The 23,637-nt window shown below is 32.2% G+C and overlaps 1 protein-coding gene across 4 annotated transcripts in view; it reads right to left on the minus strand.

Annotated features, from left to right (window-relative positions):
- LOC140432513 (uncharacterized) overlaps window positions 1-23,637 on the minus strand; it is a 45,252-nt gene that overhangs the window by 16,646 nt on the left and 4,969 nt on the right. For all 4 annotated transcript variants that reach the window (XM_072520455.1, XM_072520454.1, XM_072520453.1 and 1 more), the window contains exons 2-9: window positions 21,287-21,420; window positions 19,554-19,692; window positions 18,109-18,458; window positions 17,356-17,437; window positions 12,029-12,113; window positions 8,590-8,902; window positions 6,775-7,035; window positions 243-346 (exon numbers count right to left, since the gene is read on the minus strand). In XM_072520455.1, the coding sequence (XP_072376556.1) occupies window positions 243-346; window positions 6,775-7,035; window positions 8,590-8,902; window positions 12,029-12,113; window positions 17,356-17,437; window positions 18,109-18,458; window positions 19,554-19,692; window positions 21,287-21,420 (1,468 nt within the window). The remainder of the gene's footprint in view (window positions 1-242; window positions 347-6,774; window positions 7,036-8,589; window positions 8,903-12,028; window positions 12,114-17,355; window positions 17,438-18,108; window positions 18,459-19,553; window positions 19,693-21,286; window positions 21,421-23,637) is intronic.

Genomic DNA, 23,637 nt, shown 5'->3' on the forward strand with positions numbered 1-23,637 from the left:
TGTGAAATATCCATACTTTCGATTTTGAAAATGTATACATTTTACAAAGAGTCAAATTATAATTAAAGATATATATTGGAGATTATACACATTAAAAACAATTAATATGTATCAATTATAAAACCACATCTGGAAGTGCAGACATAATCGATATGTATTTTCGTTTTTAAGGAACCACCTTAATAATTTATTGCTTCATTTGCACCAGACTATTTGTGACAAAAAAATCTATGAGTACTTACTTTTGCTGTTCAGGTACTGGGGATATTGTTCGTTCTAGAGTAGTGTCATTTTCGTCCACATCTGCGGTACTTATTGATGGTCGATAAGTCGTGTCATTTTCTATCTAAAACACAAAAGTATTTTTTATGCTTTACTTTAAAAGATAAGGGAAAAATTTTAAACTATCATTAATATTCCAAATACCTTTATAAGTTAAAAAAATACAGATATAATTCTGAATGACCAACTTGAGATTAACAGTTTTCCCCTCCTCAACTTATTGAGTAAAATACTATAAAATGTAAAACTAGATCACTTATGGCACTCTGTCGAAACAGTTGTAGTGATAATTTTTCGACTGTTCTAACAACCATTCAAATTTCGTCATTTTGTGTCATGTGGAACAATTTCACCCAATCATGTCAACATTAGACTGATAATTGCATTCAGTGCAATTTTCAATCCCTATGACAACACGATCGAGTTTGACAACTTCATCCAAATAAATTTCAAAATGTCACGTTTCGGCAATGAGAATGTTCAAAGTATAACTGTACTTTTAATAAATAAATGTTTCGTTATGTTGAGTTATGATTTTTTTTTCGAAAAATTATCCGCCGAATATCCCTCGGACATTGATGAATGCCTCATAATTTCATGACAAATTTCTCAAGCTCGTTGCTTGGTAACAGCACTCAGCCTTCGGCTTCGTGCTGTTACCAAGGAACGAGCTTTCGATTGTCATGAAATTATCTCGTCTGTTATCAATGTCCTAAGGATATTACTACTGATAATAAATTTTGTGGAAGTGTTTTATTGGTAGTTAAAAATACCTATGTTTTGAATATTTAAGCGATCGCTGTATATATCATCCAAAGTAGATGGAGCTACGTAGCAAAATTACTTTGTTAAGATAAGCGCGCACTGGGTCGGGACGGTACACTAAGGACGGTACGTACGCTCAGATACGGCAGATTTTTAGTGGCCTGCGTGCACTGATTCGGTCAGTACAGGGCGGATGGTCGGTAGGAACCGCTCTCGTATTAGGAAAGTATTGCTAGAAGAGAGACTTCTAAAGAGAAAAGACATGCATTCATGCCTTCTGGTGCATTTTACGCCGCTCTCTATAAAGTCCTTGATTCTTTAAGTTGCTATTTAAAGTTTAGTTGCTTAAATTTTGCACTAAAATTTGGTTGGGCAGTTTAAAAATTGAAATTATCAATTTTACTACATCCTTCTCATTTCTAAGAAATGAATTCAAGAATATGGCAAAGATTAAACTTTAAGATATTCAAATATCTATTTGCAACTACAAATTTAATTCGCAAATACAAACGGCAAATTTAAAAGAATGCAAGCATATTTTATAAATATTTTAAGTACATTTGAAAATAAATTTTAACAAAATAATACAAGTAGTGTCTAACTAATTTCACAGCGTTTTGCTACATTACAGTTCCGATGCTATTTATATACAAAACAATACAAAAATAGTGTATTTGTAAAAAAAGCAATTGTATATTTTGAAATGTTTTAAACAATAAACAATGAATCAACGAGCCCTTATGACTAGGGTAGGTAGCTACCCGTCATTTCATAATTCTTATGGTGTTATCGATCAATTATTGAGGCAGACTGTGCTATATATCAATTGGATGATGTTATGCAAAAAGAGTTAAACCACAACATTAAAAACTGAGTTATCCTAATTACATAGTAGATTATATTGTTATTAAAAATATACAAAAGTCACACCAGTATTTAAAAGAGTAATAACAAGTGAAATTTTAACCTACAGTATTTTTTTAAACATCAATTCAAGCTAAAACCACTCAACTCACAGTCAGCTATTTACAGTTTATTTTGGAATAAACACTTAACATCCTGTATCAACCCACATTGGATTTGATATCAACAGCTAAACAGCAGATTGGAGAATTGTTGTTATCTTCTATTATTTGGTTAATAAGATTTTCGAGCATCAAAAAGTGGGGGATTAAATAAACTTCCCGATGAAAGAATAACGAAAGTCATCAATAATATTAAGCTTTTCCTAGGTATATGTCGCATGATCTTGACGCTAATCTGAACTTACATAGACAAAATGTACAATAGAAGACTGTGATAACCCAGTTAGCTTTTCCACTTACAAAAAATGTTTTTATTCTGAATTTAATCTGCGTTTCCTTTCAGAATGTTGGTTACCATCATAGATATCTTAATTATATTCCCTTCCACCCTAAATAGCATTCTTGTGTGAATACCATACCAATCTCGCAAGTTCTTTAACCATGAAGTCTTTCTTCGTCCTGGACTACGTTTGACTGCTATTTTCATTTGCATTCCTAGGGTTCCAACCACAAATTAAAGGCCTTATAGGCGAAGCTGCAGAGAATCTAAAATTAAAACATTCCAAACATATTGAAAAGACAGAACGGTTATGGGAAAAAATGAGAAAATATCTCAAATTTGCAAAAGAGAATCGTGAATTGGAAACTTTAACATTTGATCTGCTAAAGACCCATCCCCTTCCAAAGTTGCCGACTACGATAACATATTACAAACGGCAGTTGAATTTGCACAAACTTGGCATCCATGTTGGTATGGTAACACAGGAAAGGGATTTTTTAACGTTTGGCCTGAAAATTAATCTGGTAGAAAAACCTAACATGTGAGATCCTGTTTAAGGAAGTACATAAGGATCTTGTTTAAGGAAGTACATAAAAGATCATGTTAATCCACCTGTTAAAAACTTCTGTGGTCGAACTGTTGCGGTAATCAAAACCGCAGTAGTAATCTACTACTTTTATTGATGCACACATTGCATAACCATCCATTTCTCGATTTTATCACTTAACGATTCTTATTACCAGGACATACCTCTCTGCCCAATGATTCAGAAATTGGAAATGTTAAGCACTCTTTAAAGATCTAACCGCGCTTATTTATGGATGTAGACGACATTAGTGTTATACATGAATGTAGGAGAAAAAAACAAATTTGTTGTTAACAAAATAAAAAAGGGGAGAAATGGTTTAAATTGAAAAACTATTGGAATGTATCACAAACAGCAAAGGTGATTTAGAGAAAGAGAAAAGTGAATTAGCAGCACAAGACTTGAATTATTATTTGATATAGCTCTCGCCATTGCGTTTTTAGTTTATAACGAGGTAACTAAGAAATGATAGTTATTATGGAATTACTCATTAATGGAAAAAAAAATAACTCATCTGCAGACATTATAAATGAACCAAATATAATACATACATTAGAGGATGCTCCAAATAAGCGATGGATAACATGCCACTCATCAAATAAAGAAGAATTTAGAGGACGTATAGCCCCACAATAAAACAACAAGGTCCATGCAATAACAATTAGGGTGGTGTTCTCCATGCAATAAAAATTATTGTTTATAAATTATCATATCATTTATAAAAAATATATATTCAACAATTTAATTATGAATTTAATTTGGAATAAACTATTTTCTAAAAAGTATTTATGTTGCTAATATCACTTAAAATATGCCTGCAAAATATTGAATATAAAATTGGCCCAATAATCACTAGGGTCTAATACCACCTTAGGCGACGTTCATACTCGGGCGATAAAATATAAGCGATATATCGTAAACGATATGCGATACGCACAAACAGATACTTAAAATCTAAATCGAGATGATAAAAAGGTTCACTTCCGCGCGATTGCACAACATATCGCAAGTGATATATCGTTCGAAGTGCTACGTGTCGGTCGCCCTCGCGATTTATTTCACACGATATTTCAAGCTGTTAACATGTCGGGAAGAAAAGAAGACAGTTCTGTGATTATTTTCATTAATTTAATGAAAGCTGAGCAGTGCATCTGAAACTATTCCGTTACTGCTTACAGTAAGATAGATGTGACGACCACTGCATGGAGAGAAATTGTATCAGAAATGAAAGATACAGGTAAATACATTGTTTATTTATTTATTATTTATTAGGTGAAACAAACCACTATTCAAATTGTTAACTCAGTGTAAATATTTATATACAGATTTAAAGAATTCATCGTACCTACTAAATAACTGGGTCTTGTAAACCGACAAATTTCCACTGTGTAGGGATTGCACCAGCTGGTTTTAAAAAGTATTCACCTAGTTTATTTCGTAAGCGGTTTGCTGCTTTCAATTTGCTGTTTTCACTAAACGTACTGTTATCTGGCAATGCAGGTACCTACTATACAACATTTCTTAAAGGGCTGTGGAACATAAGGTTGCCCTTCTCGTCTGCGTATAAAATTATGAAGTATGCATGCTGCCTTAATAGTTTGCACATTACTTGTGTTAGTATAAATTAGTCGGTCAAATAGACGAAAATTTGACGTTAGTATTCCAAAACTACATTCCACACTTTTTTTACCTCTTGAGAGTCGAAAATTAAATATTCTTTTGGCATCATTTAATATTGTTTTTGGAAAACGCCGCATTATATTATGTTGGAGAGGAAATGCTTCATTTGCCATAAAGTAGAATGGAAAAGTATTGTCATTTGCCTCGCCTGGCAAGGAAGTTGCTTTTGGTATGTTCAATTTATTATGCAATAATTTGCCAATTGTTGATTTGCGAAACACAACACCATTACTATTCCGTCCATAGTATCCGACATCTATTGCAGTGAACATTCCATCTGCGTCAGATAAAGCCATCATAACAATTGAAAAGAACCCTTTGTAGGGGGACACTGAATGCGGAAATGTTTTCCGTCAAGAGAACCAATGCAGTTAGGTAAATTCCATAACTGATAATAACGTTTTGATAGTTGCTTCCAAGTTTCCTCCGTTGGTTGAGCCATATACTGTGGTTGTAAGTGGGACCATATAGCATCACAAGTCGAATGAACAAGGTAACTGATGGTTGATTTTCCTCTGTAAAATTGCAAGGAACGATCTTGAAAACTGTTAAACTGTAAAACTGAAGTTTTAAATAGTTATGTTAATAGTTAGGTGTTTTTGTTTTAATAAACATCATTTTAACATGCGATTTATTTTAAATTTTGTTTCAGAAAAAAACTGTCAAGAGCGATGGAAGAACATCAGAACAGCATATGTGCGCTCACTGAAACCGCCAAAGTCTGGGGCTAGTCAAAATTAAAAGAAAAGTTATTATTTGGCCGAACATTTAGCTTTTCTGCAACTATATTTAAAAGGAGGAGAAACCTCAGGAAATCTTACTCACGTTCAAGATACTGCAGTAGAGGAGTCCTATACCAATCAAAATGATGGAAGTGAGACAATTATTGAAGAAGAAAAACATGATTAAGCTTCTTCAGAGCAATTAATAGAAAAACCTGCTCATAAAAACTCAAATCAAACATATAACAAACGAAAGGGAATAGACCAAGTCGAAGATGCTTTTATAGAATGGTTAAAAACGAAAAAATCTGTTAATAAAAATGTTCAAGATGGTGAACAGCATTTCCTTCTTTCTCTTTTACCTGATCTGAAAAACCTTAGTTTACGTCGTAAGAGGACTTTCAAAATACAAACAATGTCTCTGTTACATAAGTTGTTAGAGGAAGATGAACGAGAAAATGTAGAATCCAGCATTTCAGTTGCTTCTAGCCCATCTGTATGGAGTTTGTCATTTCATCATGACACCGAACAAATTCAATCTCACATGCGTAATATTGCAACAACTTCGGAATTCAATTCGATTACCCAAATGCCAGAAGAAAGTGGAACTGACTGGTACAATTCATAAAAAACTATAAAAATAAAACTGTTTCAATAATAAAAAAAATTGAAAATAAAACGTCTAAATGTTATTTAAATTGCTGATTATATTCATATCTACTTACCTTAAAGTAATCAGGAGTTTTTCATCTAGAGCCTTCCTGAAATGTGTATCTTTTTTTTTCAAGGGTTGTCGACACTAAGCTTTTCAGAAAATGAAAATTTTCAGGTTTCATTCGATAAAATGCTTTGAACTTTGATTCGTGTTGAGACAGCTCTCTGGAAACAACAGCCGAGCTATGGTACGCGTTGATAAGATTGTAAGGATGTACCCTTTTTCTTCTCATTCTACGCCTAAACCAATAAGCCACTACAACATCTTCCTCACTTAAGCTCATAATTGTAGCTTCCACCATCATTGAACTGTCGCGGCGATTTATCGTCCGTTCTCTTTGAACCTTCCTAGCAATATACCGTGGCGATAAAATGTAGCTTATCGGATATCGCCCGAGTATGAACGCCGCCTTATGTTTACATAGGCAATTACACTCCTAATTTCATAAGATTAGCATTGCAGCAACGTATTTAGTGAAATCACATACCGTCTTTTGTGAAAACATCAAACTGGTGATACGCAAAATTTCAATAAAGAGAGCTACGAAGTTGATGCCACGCTATATCAACTTATTAATTATATATACTTACCTTGAAGCTGATGGATTTTCTAAACAGCTATAACCTTGAAAATATCTGCGCGTCATGCATGAGTTATAGCCATTTAGATAATCCACTACCTCTAATAGATATATTTTACTTTGGTGGCGGCCTACTAACCTCTGTTTTAGACCAATCAGATCGATCTTTGCTGAAAAAATCGGACGCAGACCTCGAGGGTGATAAAAACGAAAAATTATCCAATGTACTGGCAAATTTAGTGCGACCTACACTACCGCTCAGAATGGTGTTGTTTTCGTCTAACATTGAGTTGCTAACTTCGCCGGAGAGTGATGAAGGACTTTCTAAAAGGGACTGCTGAGACGTATTTTGCCTATTATTTATATATTCGGGTCCGAGAGGGCTGAGATAAATACGTATCTAAAAAAATGTAATAAATGAGTAACGTTGATAGCCGATCGTAAAGCTTAACTATAAATGATGTTCAATAACTAACTGTAGATACATCACTTCAGAAGTCGCAATCTCTTTATTGCTACACTCCAGAATTAAATTATGCGAAATTAGAAAAATACATATATAATACGTTTACTCTAGTTACTTTTACTCCAATACCAACATTGCACGAAATATATTAAGCTTTATAATGAAATATTAGCCTTCTTATAAATAAGGAATTACAGTATACTCCCTCTATAACGAACACGGTTATTACGAGGTTTCGCTTATAACGGGGTACAATAGATGTCCCGTGAAATTTCTATTAAACTATAATCCTCTATAGCGAGGTAACTTTGCTTATAACGAGAGAACGAAAAATGTGTTTTTTACATTTTGACCCTGCCGTGGTTATAAATAAATACCCTTTTTAACTGTCCCGCAATAAACTTAACTGCCGCCCGCAATAAACTTCTTTACAATAAATACAACTGTTTCACATCTTCAGAAAATATGATAGATAGAATGATACTGGACAATATAAAGCAGTCAAAATAGTTTATGTTATCCTTCAAAATGCGGTTTATACATTATGTAGTTGGAAAAAAATGTAAGTACAGATTTTTTATTTTAACGTAAGTATATCATTGACAATAAAAGTAAACAACTCTTTTTTGTTTTAACTTAAGTAAGATTTTTTTGTTCCATCGCATATTTATTTCTACATTTTCTCAGTTAATTAGGGTCCTACGACGAGGATCACTTTCGTCCTTTGGGGGTCTCCTACTATGGGGGCCACTCGCATCATAATTTGAAGGCCCCCTCTGATGGAGCCTCCTTTTTATCTCGATATGGATTCAACTGGTGTCGAAGCCCACCATCCGGTCTTTAATCTGGTTTAATAGATCATCTAAATTATTGTGAGCACATTCTTATATTTTATGCCAAGTCAAGTGAAGTTGATTTCACGTTAAAACGGTTTATTGAACAATATAAGAGACTAAATTTAGTTACGTTATAGAATTTAATTTTTGTGGGTCTGGACTGCTTAACAATGTTCTTCCATTCTGCCCTGTCGGATACTACCACTACCTGGAAGCTACTATAACCGGAGTAAACCGGGGGTGGTTCAGAAGCTATAGCTAATGACACTGGACTCGCGTGCAGTAGGCAGATAACCTGTTCGCCTTAAAAGCTCTATCAAGAATGCTATGAACAACGTAAAAACCGGATGGGATATCGGACAACGACCAAAGCTACGGAATAATGACTTAACCATGGAATTGCGATTGGGAACCTCGAACTAGTTTATTAATTGTATCTAGTAAGTAGTAATTGGAGAATTTTTCACATCTAATCTGGACTACCATTATTTGATTTATATTTTCCTCTACTTTTGTATTTCTTGTATTTTTTTCCTTATTTTTTGAGTATATCACCATGGTGCCACAAGATAGTATATACGAATCACTCATTCGCCTTCAAAATTTAATGTATAAATGAATAAATGTAATGTAGCAAAGTTTCGAAACTTACCTCTCTAATACGGTCCGTAATTGGCGACGGATTGCTTACCGTCGATGTATTGCTTACCATCGATGGATGATTGCTTACCATCGATGGATGATTGCTTACCATCGATGGATGATTGCTTACTATCGATGGATGATTGCTTATCATAGATGGATGATTGCTTACCATCGATGAATGATTGCTTACCATCGATGAATGATTGCTTACCATCGATGGATGATTGCTTACCATCGATGGATGATTGCTTACCATCGATGGATTGCTTACCATCGATGGATCCATTTCGTCGACTTCCTCAATGGTCATAAGCCGTTGGCTAAAATAAAACAAAAAATTAAGGTACAGAGTCATCTACAGCATGACTCTACAACGGATGTTAATCTGATGATTTATAACGCTTAAAGTTTATAGAGAATGTAATGAAAGAAGAAATGGCAAAACGCAGATATTCATCAAATGTTAACTAAAGTTATATTTCTGTTTTTAATTTTAATATTCTTCGTTATAGTAACGTTATGACAAAAAAGTGAGATTCGAATGAGTTTTAAATTACTTTTTTTTAGTAAGAAAATAAAAAAATAAGATTTTTTGAAGCAAGAGGAAACTATGTATGAAGTTTCAAGTCTGTAAGACTTTTATCCAATAATTATCGCACAAGTCGATATACTATAATCATCATAGACTTCCCCTGTTTGTACCTAAAGTTCTAGGTCTTCTGATGTTTGCAGCCAGATTTTGTTCATCTTTCTTAAAGCATTCAGCTAGCGTGTAGGTAACTTCCTCTACTTAGCTTATCTGTCATTGGTCTCCATTCCAGTAGTTTGCAAGCCATCTTCAATCCTTCATTGCTGCCATATGTCCAACCCAATTCCATTTCAGGTTACACATAATTTCTATGACATCTATAATACGAGTTTTAGTTTGTAAATCTTAGTTTCTGATCTTGTCTTACAGCCAGATACCTATTATTGATAGTTCCATTCTTCTTTATGTTACCCTTGGTCCCGAAATGTTTCTGTGCAGTGCACCATTAGTCATTACTGGTATACTATAACAAGTTTCAATTAAAGGTGACTCATCTACAAATTGATTTGAGAGCTAACGGCAAAAATGTTAAATGTCAGAAGTAAATTCTTACCGGTACTTACCGAGGTAATTTTTATTATGTATGCTTGGCCCATCTGGATAAGTGAAAAGTAAAACGGTTCATAAATTTTGACCCCCTAATAATATACCTTCGGCATACCGGTGCGATTCACGAGCGAATAGTTGAACAAGTTCTTTGAATACTTTGAAACATCGATAAACTTATCAACACTTCGCTAGTCTATATATTTCTCTGGTTCTTGGAATACGAAAAATAGTTTATTCGTTCCACATTCCATATCTGCATAGGCGTGGTGTGTTCTGTTTCTTGTGAATATATTTATTAAATAGACTTTAATATATTTATTAAATATAAAATAGTTTTTGAAGTAGGTAAACAACAGGCAAATAGCAGAATAATATGATTGATGTTTATTCTTTTGATAGCATTAAGATGGATGCCGTAGCGGGCCCAAGTAATGTACAAAGAAAGCGGAAGTTTACGTCGGTAGAAGAAAAGCAGATTGTCTTTAGACTGTATGAAAATTTTCTTTAGGCTGTAGCTCAGTGTTAATTTTTAACGGAAGTATGCGTGTTGACAATTGAACGCATTGTGCGTGAAAAAAAAAGGTCACAGGGATTGTGCAAGCTCGAAAAGTACATTGTCGTGGTAGAAAAAAAATTGAATTGGACGAGTATTAGAAAAATTTTGTACGAACTATTATTCTTTCTTTTTTGAGAATAAAGCGTCAACCCTCGAATCCATTAGGACAAAGGTAATGGAGAATGATCTCATTCCAAAAATGAGCAAAGACGTTAAGGATAAGAATAAAAGAAGATTTAAAATTTGTATATGCCAAAAGATCCCGTAAATCTTTCTTAATAGAAAGAGAAATACTGTAAACCAAATGTAACTAATTATTTTTTAACCGGTTTTTACCCATATATTTAGTGGCTACATTCATGTACTCCTAGACACTGATGATAGAATATGGATTCCGAAAACGTTTTGTCTAACATAGCCCGTTTGGGTTTTTAAATATATACCTTTTACAAAGGATTTTAAATATTTTTTAATATATGGTATACAGCCAACTACAGGAACGAAGATTCCTTGTGGATTTTAAAATTTTTGTTAGTGCTGTACCAAGATGTGACTACACTATCTCGTAGACTATGTTTATTTTATCTAAGTACGCCCTACTTAAGTTCCCACGTTATTAATTTTTTCTGGGTGTGAGTATGTCTATATGTATAACATATAGAAGTTTTAATAGAGCCAATTATAATTACACCAGTTGAAGATAATGACAGCGATAGTAGTGCTACATCTTCGGATTTAGACAGCTAATAATAATTTTTAATTTTTTGGTAAGTGTATAGTGTTTAAGGTTTGTGTTTAAATAATTAGAATAGTACAATGTTTTGTTACATTCGAAATTATATTTATTTTGTTTTTATACGATTTTACTTTGTTTTGTTTTATATTGTTAAGTTCTTTGTTCATTTTATTTAATGGGGCAATATGGCTCTTGGCAAACACCCATTTAAAAAAAGTAAGGCACCAAAAGACGAATCTCTGGGGTGGTGTGGAAATTGTCTCAAAATTTGTTTTAAAAAAAATTAATTGTTTAACTCTTTAAGAACGGGTCACTTCAATAGACGTTTTGTAACTTCCACGACAGCCGGGTATCATCAATAAGCTATCTGCAAATGTACTTGTTGTTTTTTTATAGCTTTTTGCTTGTAGCGTCTGTATTTTTAGGGGAATGTAAGAAATAAGCTACAAAATATTTATTCATATGTTTAATTTACTGACGTTTCGATCTCTATATCCAGAGACTTTATTTTTCTATAGCTTTTTGCTTGTGATGTTCAACATTTTTAGGAATAATGTTAATAATAATCTATTAACTCGCAATAACATTTTCTTGTTGTTTAAAACGTTCTAAACGTTTGGCATTTCTTTCTTCAGGTAGCTTAGCGTCCACCGTGAATGTGGTAGTTGTTGCTCTGGAAACCTCAGAGTCTTCCTAACATGATTGCCACAAATTGGTCGCATTGCTCCTTTAGTGATCATTCCCAAGTTAACATGCTCCTTTTCTAACTTGGCTACACCGGACTGAAGATGACCAATAGTCAGACGGTTGCCATCCTTCTTATACACATATTTTATTATATTTTTTTTCCTTTGTTGAGAGCTACTACAAAGTCGTCTACTTTGTCATTAACTGTACAATTAGTTTGTCCCTAACTGTATAATTAGTGTAAAAACTAATTAAGTCAAGATATTGACGGTTGGATTATGGACTTCTTGATATAATGCTAGGAGTGAAAAAAATAAATTAAATCATACCAATAATCCTCATCATTATTTTCAACTTCTTCTTCATTTAACCCATCATCTTCCTCTTCCATGGCAAGGTTTGAACTGAAATCCACTGAAAAACAAATATTCAACATGTAATAGAACGTTACTGAAAATATATATTTTGGTAGAAGTAATTGATTTTGACAAGAGTCATTCCGACACAGTACACAAGTTTACAATTGAAAAAAAGTTCTACGAACTAACCTAATAATTACGCAGCTCAGTTTCATTTTGAGATTGTCCTCCGGTCAATTTTATTTTTGACTGCAAATGTGTTAATAGTGCAAAGTCCAATTCTTTACTGCAAAATTTTTACAATGAAGTAAAACCTACTGTAATTGGTATAGTTTATAAAATTATTAAAATTAAGAAAATATCCAAACGGATTTCTAATTTTTTAAACGTTTTCGGTCCTATCAGACCATCATCATACCTAAAAGTAATCCTATTTTAATTTAATGAACAAGAGGGGTAAAATTTTGAGTTTTAGGGCCGATTGTTCGAACGCTAATCAAAACTTGATTGTAATCAAATATTTCATTACAATCAAATACGTCACAGCAGCTGTCAAAATTATTAAAAATTCCTTATTATTATTATTGATTTGTAAATAAAAACATGAAATTAACATCAAATGGAGTTTAGTTATGGTTTATTTTAAATTAAAATGCAAAATAATAAAATTGAATAAAATTAATCAGTCAACATAACCTCAAAATGTGACGTATTTGATTTTAATTAAATATTTGATTACAATCAAGTTTTGATTAGCGTTCGAACAATTGGCCCTAAATATATAAAAAAACATGTGGTATGATTACTTACTTGAAGTATTTGCAAAAAGCGACTTCCAAAACGATATAAAAATCTTTGATCTACATTTTAATTTTTATAATATTTAAAGTGGAAATCAAAGGTTTTTTATATCGTTTTGGAAGTGTTTCTTTGCAATGGCTTCAAGTAATTAATCATACCACATTTTTTTAATACTAAAAGTCAAATTTTTACTCCTCTTGTTCATTAAATTAAAGTGGGGTTGCGTACTTTTAGGTTGCACTGATGCTGGTCTAATAGTACCAAAAATGTTTTGAAAATTTTTAATACGTTTGTATATTTTTATAAATTATACCAATTACACCAGATATTTTCACTTTATTGTAATTTTTTTTATATTTAATTGTTAGTTTAATTTAGTGAAGACTTTTGTAGATCATAATTGTGAAAATATTTTGTGTAGGCAGCGAAATAATTTAGTTGATACTTGAAATATAATAAATGTATTAGTGCACGTTAGCAAGTTATTAGTAAGTTAGTTTGTTATTGAAACAGTCTCATTTGGTCAAAAAGTGTTTATATATAAACAAGAGGATGACTATAAAATTTGGGCTTTGAACTGAATTTCCTTTCTAATGATAGAAATCGTTGAATAGCCATTTCTTTAGAATCCCCTAATAGTGAAAGAGATTGTTTCACAAGAAATTTTATTACGAATTGTCCAGTTTTATTGCGATATGTATCTTGACTGAATAAATATTCACATTGAATATCATCTTTTGACACAGAATTAGTAATAGGAATTTTATCTATCGACCAGAATTTTTTTAGTTGGTCATCTTCAGGAATATTCTGTAAAAAATTACAAATAGAACTTTGATGACACATACTTGAGAATTTACTAGAGATAATCCAACCTAATTTTGTATTCTGTAAAATAGGACCAGCATTTCTTAATGTGATTTTGCCATCTATAAGCAAATCCCAAAATAGAGTTACACCTATAAACATGTCTACTTTATCTGGAATATGAAAGTCTGGATCAGAAAGATGTAAATTGTTTGGTATATTGAGGATATATCAATAGTTTCTGATGGTACAGAAGAAGTAATTGTAGGAACTATATAACATGTGATATTATGTTGAAAACTGTTAAATTTAGAATAACTAATGTTTTCTTTATTAAATTTGAAACAGTTTGATTAATACCAAGAATAGCTAAATTGGTTGTTATTAAGTAAGCCTAACATTTGGCAAAATGATTTAGTTACAAAACTAGATTGAGCTCCTGAATCCAAAAGAACTCTGCAGGTATGAAAATTACCTTTATTATCTTTTACATTGAATGTAGCAGTTGATAATAAAACAGACTGACCCTTCTTGTGATCATTTGAAGAAGCAAAATGTGTTTGGATTAATATTGGTGATTGAGAAATATCTGAATTGTTATAAGTTGAAGAACTTTGAGTAACATTGTTTCTATCTTCATTTGACTTTGATAATTTAATTGATTGATTATTTGAAGAAGAGTATTGTGTTTGCGTTTGCATCTTTTGCAATAGCCAATAGTGCAAGTATTTTTGGCATGACTAATTCGTAAACAATTTGAACCAACTCTAATGCTTTTATTGTATCCTATCTTTGATTTACTGATAATTTTAAAATCTCTTGACATGTATAAATAGTATGCTCACATTTACATAGATTGCATTTAATTGCATTTATCGATAAATTTACTTGAGAACGCAGGTAAAACTCCATAGGTGGTTTATTAAATTGATTTGATAACTTTGTATTAGCATGAGGTTCCTATATAGACTCTAATATATCTTGTCTTTCTTTTAAAAATTCAACAAATTCTGATAATGTAGGCATTTTGTCTAGCTTGTAGTAAATTACATGAATTAGAACCACGTCCCATAGTGCATATTTAATTAATTGCATACCTTCCAAGACAGACAAATGCTTTGATACTTAGTCTAAAAGATTTCTGAATTGCAAAAAGGTTCCTTTTTGCATATAATTAATATTGAATAATGATTTTATATGTGTATTAACAAGACATTTCTTTTTGTCAAAATTGTCACAAAGTATTTTCCCAGCCCTGAGATAATCTTGATTTTCATCACAAAATTACTATTTGAAACATTGTTGGAATTATTTTTGTCCATGGAGGTTTTTAAATATGCAACAACACTATAAAATTTATTTTCAAATTGTTCCGTTCGACAAATTGATCATCTAATTCTGATTCATTAATTAAATTAATATTATTGTTGTATCTTAATTGAATGTCGGCTATATCAGCTATAATTGTTACATCTCAAATCTTTGTTATGTGGTTTTGTAAAATTATTAACTTTTTCTTAATTGATCCATGAGTTCGTTTTAAAGTATCTACATCTCTAAAGTCTCTGCTTGATAATGGCATTTTTTGATTTTTTTTATGTAAATAAGTGTACCTTTAAGGTAATTAAGTTTATAGTACCTACTTAAATATTGTTCAAAACGAAAATAGTCCAAAGCTCAACCTTAGATAATGTAAATGGCTAGGAAAGAATGTATATTGATATTTCAAAGGTTTAATGATAGTATGAACATTTAATGGACTGACCTTAATTGTTCCTTGAATAGCGTGATTCTCGCTTTTATATACTAGTAAACTTTGTTTTCCACCCAATCCGGCTACAAAGGACCAATGTTTAAATTGTTTTTGACGTGACAACGTCTTAAATTAGGTTGTGGCTCGGAGTCATTTAAGAAAAAGTGTAACGCCCGCTCACGTCTGTTACAGTGAGTCGCCGAACGAGAGAGAGGCCCGCCGGACCGGCGAATGCCTTGCGTCTCTCTCCCATTCAAACATGATCGGTCCGCTGCGCACGGCACTAGAGAATTAGGCGCGTTGAATCGCTAAAGTTGAAAATCGTTGAAAGTATCGTCAGCTGTGTCTGTAGTGAAAATGTGGAGTGCTTAGATTCGTCATTTACAACAACTACAGCAATAAAGGTAAATAATTGTACACTAATATTTCATTATCGTAAACTATGATTGATTGATTAATTGTTAGATTGACACAAAAGTTGAGAAACTGAGTTTATAGGTTATGTCATACTATTGACAAATGTTGATAGTGTTAAGTAAATTATTAGTTTAAATCACTCTGCAATTAATCGTAATTCACTCGATTGAGAAGAAACAGCGCGTATTGCTAGTCAAACATTTAAAATAACAAATTATAACTTCTAACCTGTCAAAACAGGGCGACCAAACAAACGAACTAAACCGACCAATCACCACGCGCGGAGTTAGAATTTAACTGTGTTTAGCAAGAATTTCAAATTCCAATTTTAGTAAATGTTTTAATTTTCAACTTTACCATTTACATTTACAAATTTTAATTAATTTCAAATTTATTTAGCAAAAATTTGAACCTTCGATCTGAATAAGTGTTTTGATTTTCAAATTGATTCTTTAAAATTAAAAATATTAAAATATATATAATCAGAAGTGAACGTCACATAACATTATCTGTACTTATTATTATTTAATATGTAGGCAAATACATGTGACCATACTTGGTAGACACAATTGGAAATAGTAATTTTTTATAACTGAAAAAAATAAATATATAAAATACTGGTAGCAAACAATAACTTCAATGATCGATATCTCCGCAACTAATTGATATATCGAAAAAATTTTCAAATAAATTTTGTAGAAAATAATAAGATCAATAATATAATATATAAAAATATAATATATAAAATATAAATAATATATAAAATACCTAATAAATCGGTAATGCAATTCTTATTTTCATTCAATTCCTTGTTCCTATTGTGCAATTTAATAATATTCATATCAATAAATATTCTACCGAGAAAAAGACGTTGTCACGTAAAATCTTCGCCCGTAAAACCGACTTTACAGGCAACCGATTTTTTTTTAATTTTAGATTAGGGTAGACATCGATAGACACAAAAAGAGCGTGTGTATTGCCTTGTTAAAATTGCTGTACTACATTCTTTACAAAAAGAAAAAAAATGGAGGAGATATACATAAAGGATAAAATATTAAATGTAACACATGCCTGATGATAAGGACAGTTAAGAATCTTATGTCATTTTTTGCATCTGTATTGAAAAATGTTTTTTTTTTATTATTTGACTAATACTCTTTCAAATTTCAATTAACAAATTCTTTCAGCCAATGTCTTATTCATCAGCTTCGAACCAACATATCCATGCAATATCTTATATCTGTAGAAAATGTGCTGACAATACCTCCTAACTGTAATAAATTAATTTCAAAACTTTAGGTTGATTTTTTTCTAAACTTACATGTCTTTTTACAGGAATTTACTACAAAACAAGTAAATAAATATCATATCAAAACAGCAGGTGAACCTAAAAAAGGTTTTTCATCTCTACTGCAAAACTCATGTTACAGCAGATATGAGGTATTGTCACATCACCGACGATATACAAAACATTTTTGTGCATTAGGTATGTGAATTAAAAATTTATAAGACAACTTACATTCTTCATGATCTTCTTCCGCTCCATGTTCTCTCGGCAGGCTTAATGCATTTCTTCTAGGATACCGAGAAACAAAATCAATCTAAAAAAAAAATAAGATAATAGAATAAATTTTTTAAATTAGTTATTTTAAAGGGGAAGGTATCTTTAATACGCAGGCAGGCCGGACGATTACCTTTTGTAAGCGGAAATATTTTAATGGAACGAGAATCTTGTCACTGAAGTCAGTGAAGAATGATTAGAAGTTTAATAATCAGAAGAAGCATTCGTTGAAATAATCACAGAAATTTCTAATCAAATTAAAAAAAAAACTATAAATTTTATGAAAATATGAAAATAACTGTCAAACAAGCTTTAATGAAGCTTTTTTTACAATAAGACAAAAGTATCTTTATACTGTTCCGGAAGATGTCTCCATAGATTATAGTGTTGATCAAAGCCTCAATATGAAAAAAGAAATCTCGTCGACATTAAAAAAATTGGCTTGCTTAGACCAGTTGAAAATTCCTAAAATTGGTAAAGTGCTACATTTTGGAGATGGCAATTGATCTTTATTCGATATGGTGACCTAGAGAACGTCTACCGAATGGATAGATCTCTCCATATGTACTAAATCATATTATGGCAAACGTTAACTAATTTGAATTGGGTACAATTATGACAATAGAAATTTGACTTCACCAAACATAGGTGATAGGTTGGAAAATCTAGAAAGTAGTATAATTGTAAACCTGAATAACATTGTATACATACTCTGCCATTTTCTTCATTTTCATCAACTGTGGTACTTGGTCCAGAGTCAGATACATTTCTTCTTCTAGTTTGTCTGCTGAAAGAAATATAGTCTGGACTATTTAAAAGGGGGGACCTTGAACTGTTTTCAGCAGGATTTTCTTCAAAAGCTCGACTAGTACTTGGGCTTCCACTTTCTCTGTTCGTTGACATCCCTGTTGGAGCACTGTTTTGAGCTAAGTTTGGTCTGTTGCTGTTGGCACTAGTAGACCTGCTACTTTCTAAGTCATTGAAGCGTGAAAGCGTTATGGTTGGGTTTTGTATCACCGTTCCATTTACAGTATGTGGCTTAACACTTAATGTTTTTGGATCTGAGAAATTAAAAAAATAACAATGTATGTAAAGAAAAATAATTATATATGAAATTTATTCCAAAACATTCCACCCCGTCATCAACGAGAAAGGCAAGGATAGGAGCTTCTTGCCTGTTAATTCAAAAACACATAAAAGTGTCCTTAATTTGGAGACATATTCATTTGCATATATATGGAGATGTATTCATGTCTATCTCATAGTAGGAAATATGGATTAAAGGTTCCTTTCTCTAAGTTTGTCTTTGATGTACCAGTATGATAAAAACACAACACAACACTTAACACAGAAACCTAAAGAAGGATAAAAAAGAGAAATGAATACCCAACACTACGAAGGAACGAAAAATGAGCTACTTTGATCACATACTAAGAAATGAAAAATATAAGTTTTAGATGATGCGAGATGCGATTGGCTATACAAGGGAAAGTGGAAGGAAAAAGAGGAACGGGGAGACGATGCTTGTTCTGGTTGAAAAAATTTTAAGCGGTGGAGCAAAAAACAACAGACAAACAACATAATAGAACTCTTAATAACTGCTGCAGGGTAACATGAGCTGTGATGATCACCAATGTCCTTAAAAGATAAGGCTGTTTAGCATATCTCAGCCAACATCAGTATTATGTGTTTTCTCTTTATAAGTGTTTACAGTTGATAAGAAATATACAGACTAAGCTCAATAAGTTAATTAATTTATTGCAAAGATAAAAATTCCATATCGTGCTACTGTATGAGATTTAATACATTTTGAGTACAGGACCATGTAAGATGCACCAAAGAAGTGACTGTCTTAGTGTTTTGACATAAAATACACTCCCCTATATTTACGACCAGCTGTTCATCAATTGTAACAAGTCAATAAAAAAAATCAAACAAGAAAATGGTGGTACTGTTGTAATGACATTCACAGTTGTAAGGAAAAAATAGGAACTTTTCCCCCCAAAGTGACACTAATGCAAGAACTAAAAACCAATGCATGTATTGTAACTGGTTCAATAATTTTATTTAGTGATTTTTACTGTTTTTAAGAAATTCTAAATGTAGCAATGTGTGAACCTAAATTACGAGCAAAATATTAATTTTTTTAAATTTACCTTTTCCCAATCCACTAACAGCTGAGCCCAAGGCACATAAATGCATTATTTTTGCTATATGATTTACTGCTTCTGCAATTTTAGGAAAGCATGAATTTTTGGTAGTGCTCTCAATTGTACTGAAGATATTTTTTAAGTTCTAAAAAATAAATAAAAATGTGATAAATATGATGAATTAAAAATAAACAATACTTTCTTCATAACCTGAGTTATCAGCAAAAATACATGAGCATTGGGAGATAGCTATAATGTTCTGGAATATGGGATGGAGGTCAAAACAATACTTTATGTATTATATTCAATACTATGTATTTTTAATGCCAAATATTTATATATATAGTTAATACCCCTGAAGATATCACTTTGATAGATCCATTGTACTGATAATAGCACTGGATTTGTGTAATAAAGCATTTCATTCTTAAAGAATTAAGTAAAGGTCATGGTTACAAATATTTGAATTCGAGTTAACTCCAATTCAAAATATAAAGAGTTTTCTTTCTACAGATCTTTCTTATAATGAGTGAAAGGCTGCAGCATAATATCAAATAGATACTGGAAATCATGGAACGTCTGTAGAAATACTTTTTGGATGTCAGGCATTTGATAAGGTATACCATCAGATCATTTAAAAAAAACAAACAAAGAATTTTTGCATATTAAATTCAACAATTTATTATGCCTAATACTATCTATGTTCTGACTCCATCATCATCATCTGTGACTCACAATCCTTTGTGCATCCTGGCCTGCTCCAAGATTCTATTCTGTTCAATTTTTGGCTACGTGTTTCTATCTTCTGATTTTTATTATCCTTAAGTCAGTCTCAACTCAATCTAAATAACTAAGCCGCAGTCGGCATTTGCTTCTTCCTACAGCTGTTCCTATGATTAGCTTTTCAGCGATAGTGTTGTCTGGCATTCGTATTATATGCCCAGTCTATCTAAGTAGCTGAGTTTTAATTAATGATATGATGGCAGGTTCATTAAAGAGTTATATATTTTGCGCAACTGCTCTTGGTTGTTTATAGTTCTAAATATAAATATTCCCCAAAGCCTTTCATTCTTCTGCATTAGGGTCCATGTTTATGTCCCGTATGTGAGGACTGGCTTCATGTCAGTAAAGTCAACATATCCATTTTATAAGACTGAATTCAGAAAAAGACCAAGACCAATTGATTGCTGTAGCTGTTTCCTAGAAACAATGGTTATGCTAACTTCACTGTAAAGATAGCATTGCCACATCTATGTCTCGGTAAGAAAATAGGCTACATGGCCCATATTTTATTGCTAATTAATTGCTGTTGATTGATACATTGGCCAATCCCCAAAAACTACCCCATTATACCCTAAAGTGGTAGTTAGTAATGACCTTGTTAATGATACATGTTAAAAAGGGGGAACTCTTTGATAAAACCTTGCATTTTGTAGGACAAATATTTTTTCTGCTAATTTAGATAATTATCTTGTGAATAAACAAGAAAAAACCCGTTGGTAATAAATTTTTTAGAATCATCAAGTCAACATATTTCATCTCTGGTACCCCTGTTAGCTACCACAAATGCAAATTGTTATAAGCACAAAAGTTGGGTGTCTCGTCAAACTGAAGCTACTCACGAAAAATTAGCTTGTTAGTAATAAATGGTGAAACTTGGTCTGGGATCCCTGACAGACCAAAAAGAAAAAAAAAATAGGGAAAAGTTTTTGTGATACTTAAATATTAGATATACTTACAACATATTTTGAGTTTAATGCAAAATATTCTTCTTGTAAATGTGTGATTTGTTTTTGTAATAAAGCTTTGTCTTGTTGAATTTTAGCTACAGTTTGAGCTAAAATTTTATTTTTTCCTCTCAAAGCTTGATTGTCTAAAATAAAAATAAAAGTATATAAATCAATATTAATACTACTAATATGTATATAATATATATATATATATATAGTAGCAATCTGATTCTCGAAGTGTGAACACGTACCGTCATTCAAAGCGCTAGAGAACTTATCGTAAAACTACCTAATTAACTAATTAACTAGTAATTATCTTATCAGCATCAAAAAATTGTTAAAGTGAAAAGTAACAAAAACTAAGTGATTAGTCAAACAAACAAAAGAAATATGTTCCCTTCGGGGAACTTATTAGGATTTGATAATAATGGCCAACCAATTTATCAACAAATGAATACTATACAGGATGTCCCAACAATAAATAACCAGAACCAGTCAAACCAAACAGCAGTAAAACCGCAAGTACCATTTTTGTATTTTAATCAAACACCATCTAACCACACAACAAATCAAATGTCATGCCTAAACCAAATACCTATTCCAACCCAAATAGCTATGCCAAACCAAGTACAATTTCCTAGTCAATCAAGTGCACAAAATATTCATAACAGTCAAACCCCTATTCAGTCCCAATACACAACAGTATCCACAAACCCTCAATGCTCACTCCCATCATCACAAAACACCAATAACTACACGGATAGCGATAGCGACGTAGAACTTAATGAAACAGAAAACGAAAATAAACATCCTTGGCAAGAAGTTGGCAATAAGAGAAAAAGGATGAAAAGACAAACAACTTCAGAAATTCCAAACCAAATCCAAACACAAAACAGATTTGATTCCCTCTCAAAAGAAAATCTAGATGAACAAACAGACAATTTATCAAATACACCAAACACAAATATAACCAAAAAAGATCCCTCACCGCCACCAATCTATATTTATGGAGTTACTGACTATAGTGCTATGATAGCAAACCTTTCAACTGCAACTGCGGCCGAAACCTATTACACCAAAACCATTTCAAATAATACAGTAAAAATTAACCCTACAAACTCAGACACCTACAGGAGACTCATACAGCACCTTAGAAAAGAAAACATTGTACATCACACTTACCAACCGAAACAAGAGAGGGCCTATAGAGTTGTCATAAGAGGATTACATCATTCAACACCCACAGGAGATATCTCGCATGAATTAAATAATAAGGGTTTTAAAGTTCGCAACATAATTAATGTTAGACATAGAGTTACCAAAGAACCATTGCCCTTATTCTTTGTCGATATAGAGCCAAATGAAAACAACAAAAACATATTTAAAATGCAAGTCCTACGAAACTGCATAATAACAGTAGAACCACCTAGAATAAAAAATACAATAGTACAATGCACAAGGTGTCAAAAATACGGGCACTCAAAAAGTTACTGCCTGAGGCCATTCGCCTGTGTTAAATGCGGTGGATCACATGATACAAAAACCTGCAAAAAATCACGCGACACGCCAGCAACATGTGCCTTATGTAATGGCAATCATCCAGCAAACTATAAAGGATGTGCTATATATAAAGACCTAGTAAATTCGAAAAATAAAAATATAACAAGCAGCATTCCTAGAGTTGCAAGCCTAAATAGTAATAACACTAATGCTCACCACACACGCCAATCACATGTAACATATGCTCAAGTTGCAGCAACTAATACTTCTTCACAAGACAACAACAATAATTCAGACCTTTCAAATAAACTTACAGAATTCCTCAACGAATTTAAAAATATGTTTGCACAATTGATAAACCAAAACAGCATGATACTAAGCATGCTTACAACAGTGATAAATAGAACGTCGTAATGGCTAACTCACTTAGAATAGCAGAGTGGAACGCAAATGGTCTAACAAACCATGTGCAAGAAATTATACTATTTCTAAAATTAAACAAAATAGATATCCTACTTATATCTGAGAGTCACACAACTGAGAGGTCTTTTATAAAAATTCCACACTACTCTGTCTATTACGCAAACCATCCAGATGGAACAGCCCATGCTGGTTCAGTTGTAATAATCCGTACAGCTATAAAACACTATGAACTTGCTCCATATATCACCAACAAAATTCAGAGTAGTATCATAAAAGTACAAGCGCTCACCTTCCCATTAACAATAGCTTCTATCTACAGCCCACCACGCCATACCATCAATCTGGAGGAATACAGAGAGTTTTTTGAACAACTTGGTTCACATTTCCTAGTGGCAGGGGACTGGAATGCAAAACATACAACCTGGGGAGCAAGACTG

Source organism: Diabrotica undecimpunctata, chromosome 1 (assembly GCF_040954645.1).
Source record: "Diabrotica undecimpunctata isolate CICGRU chromosome 1, icDiaUnde3, whole genome shotgun sequence".
Classification (NCBI taxonomy): domain Eukaryota; kingdom Metazoa; phylum Arthropoda; class Insecta; order Coleoptera; family Chrysomelidae; genus Diabrotica; species Diabrotica undecimpunctata.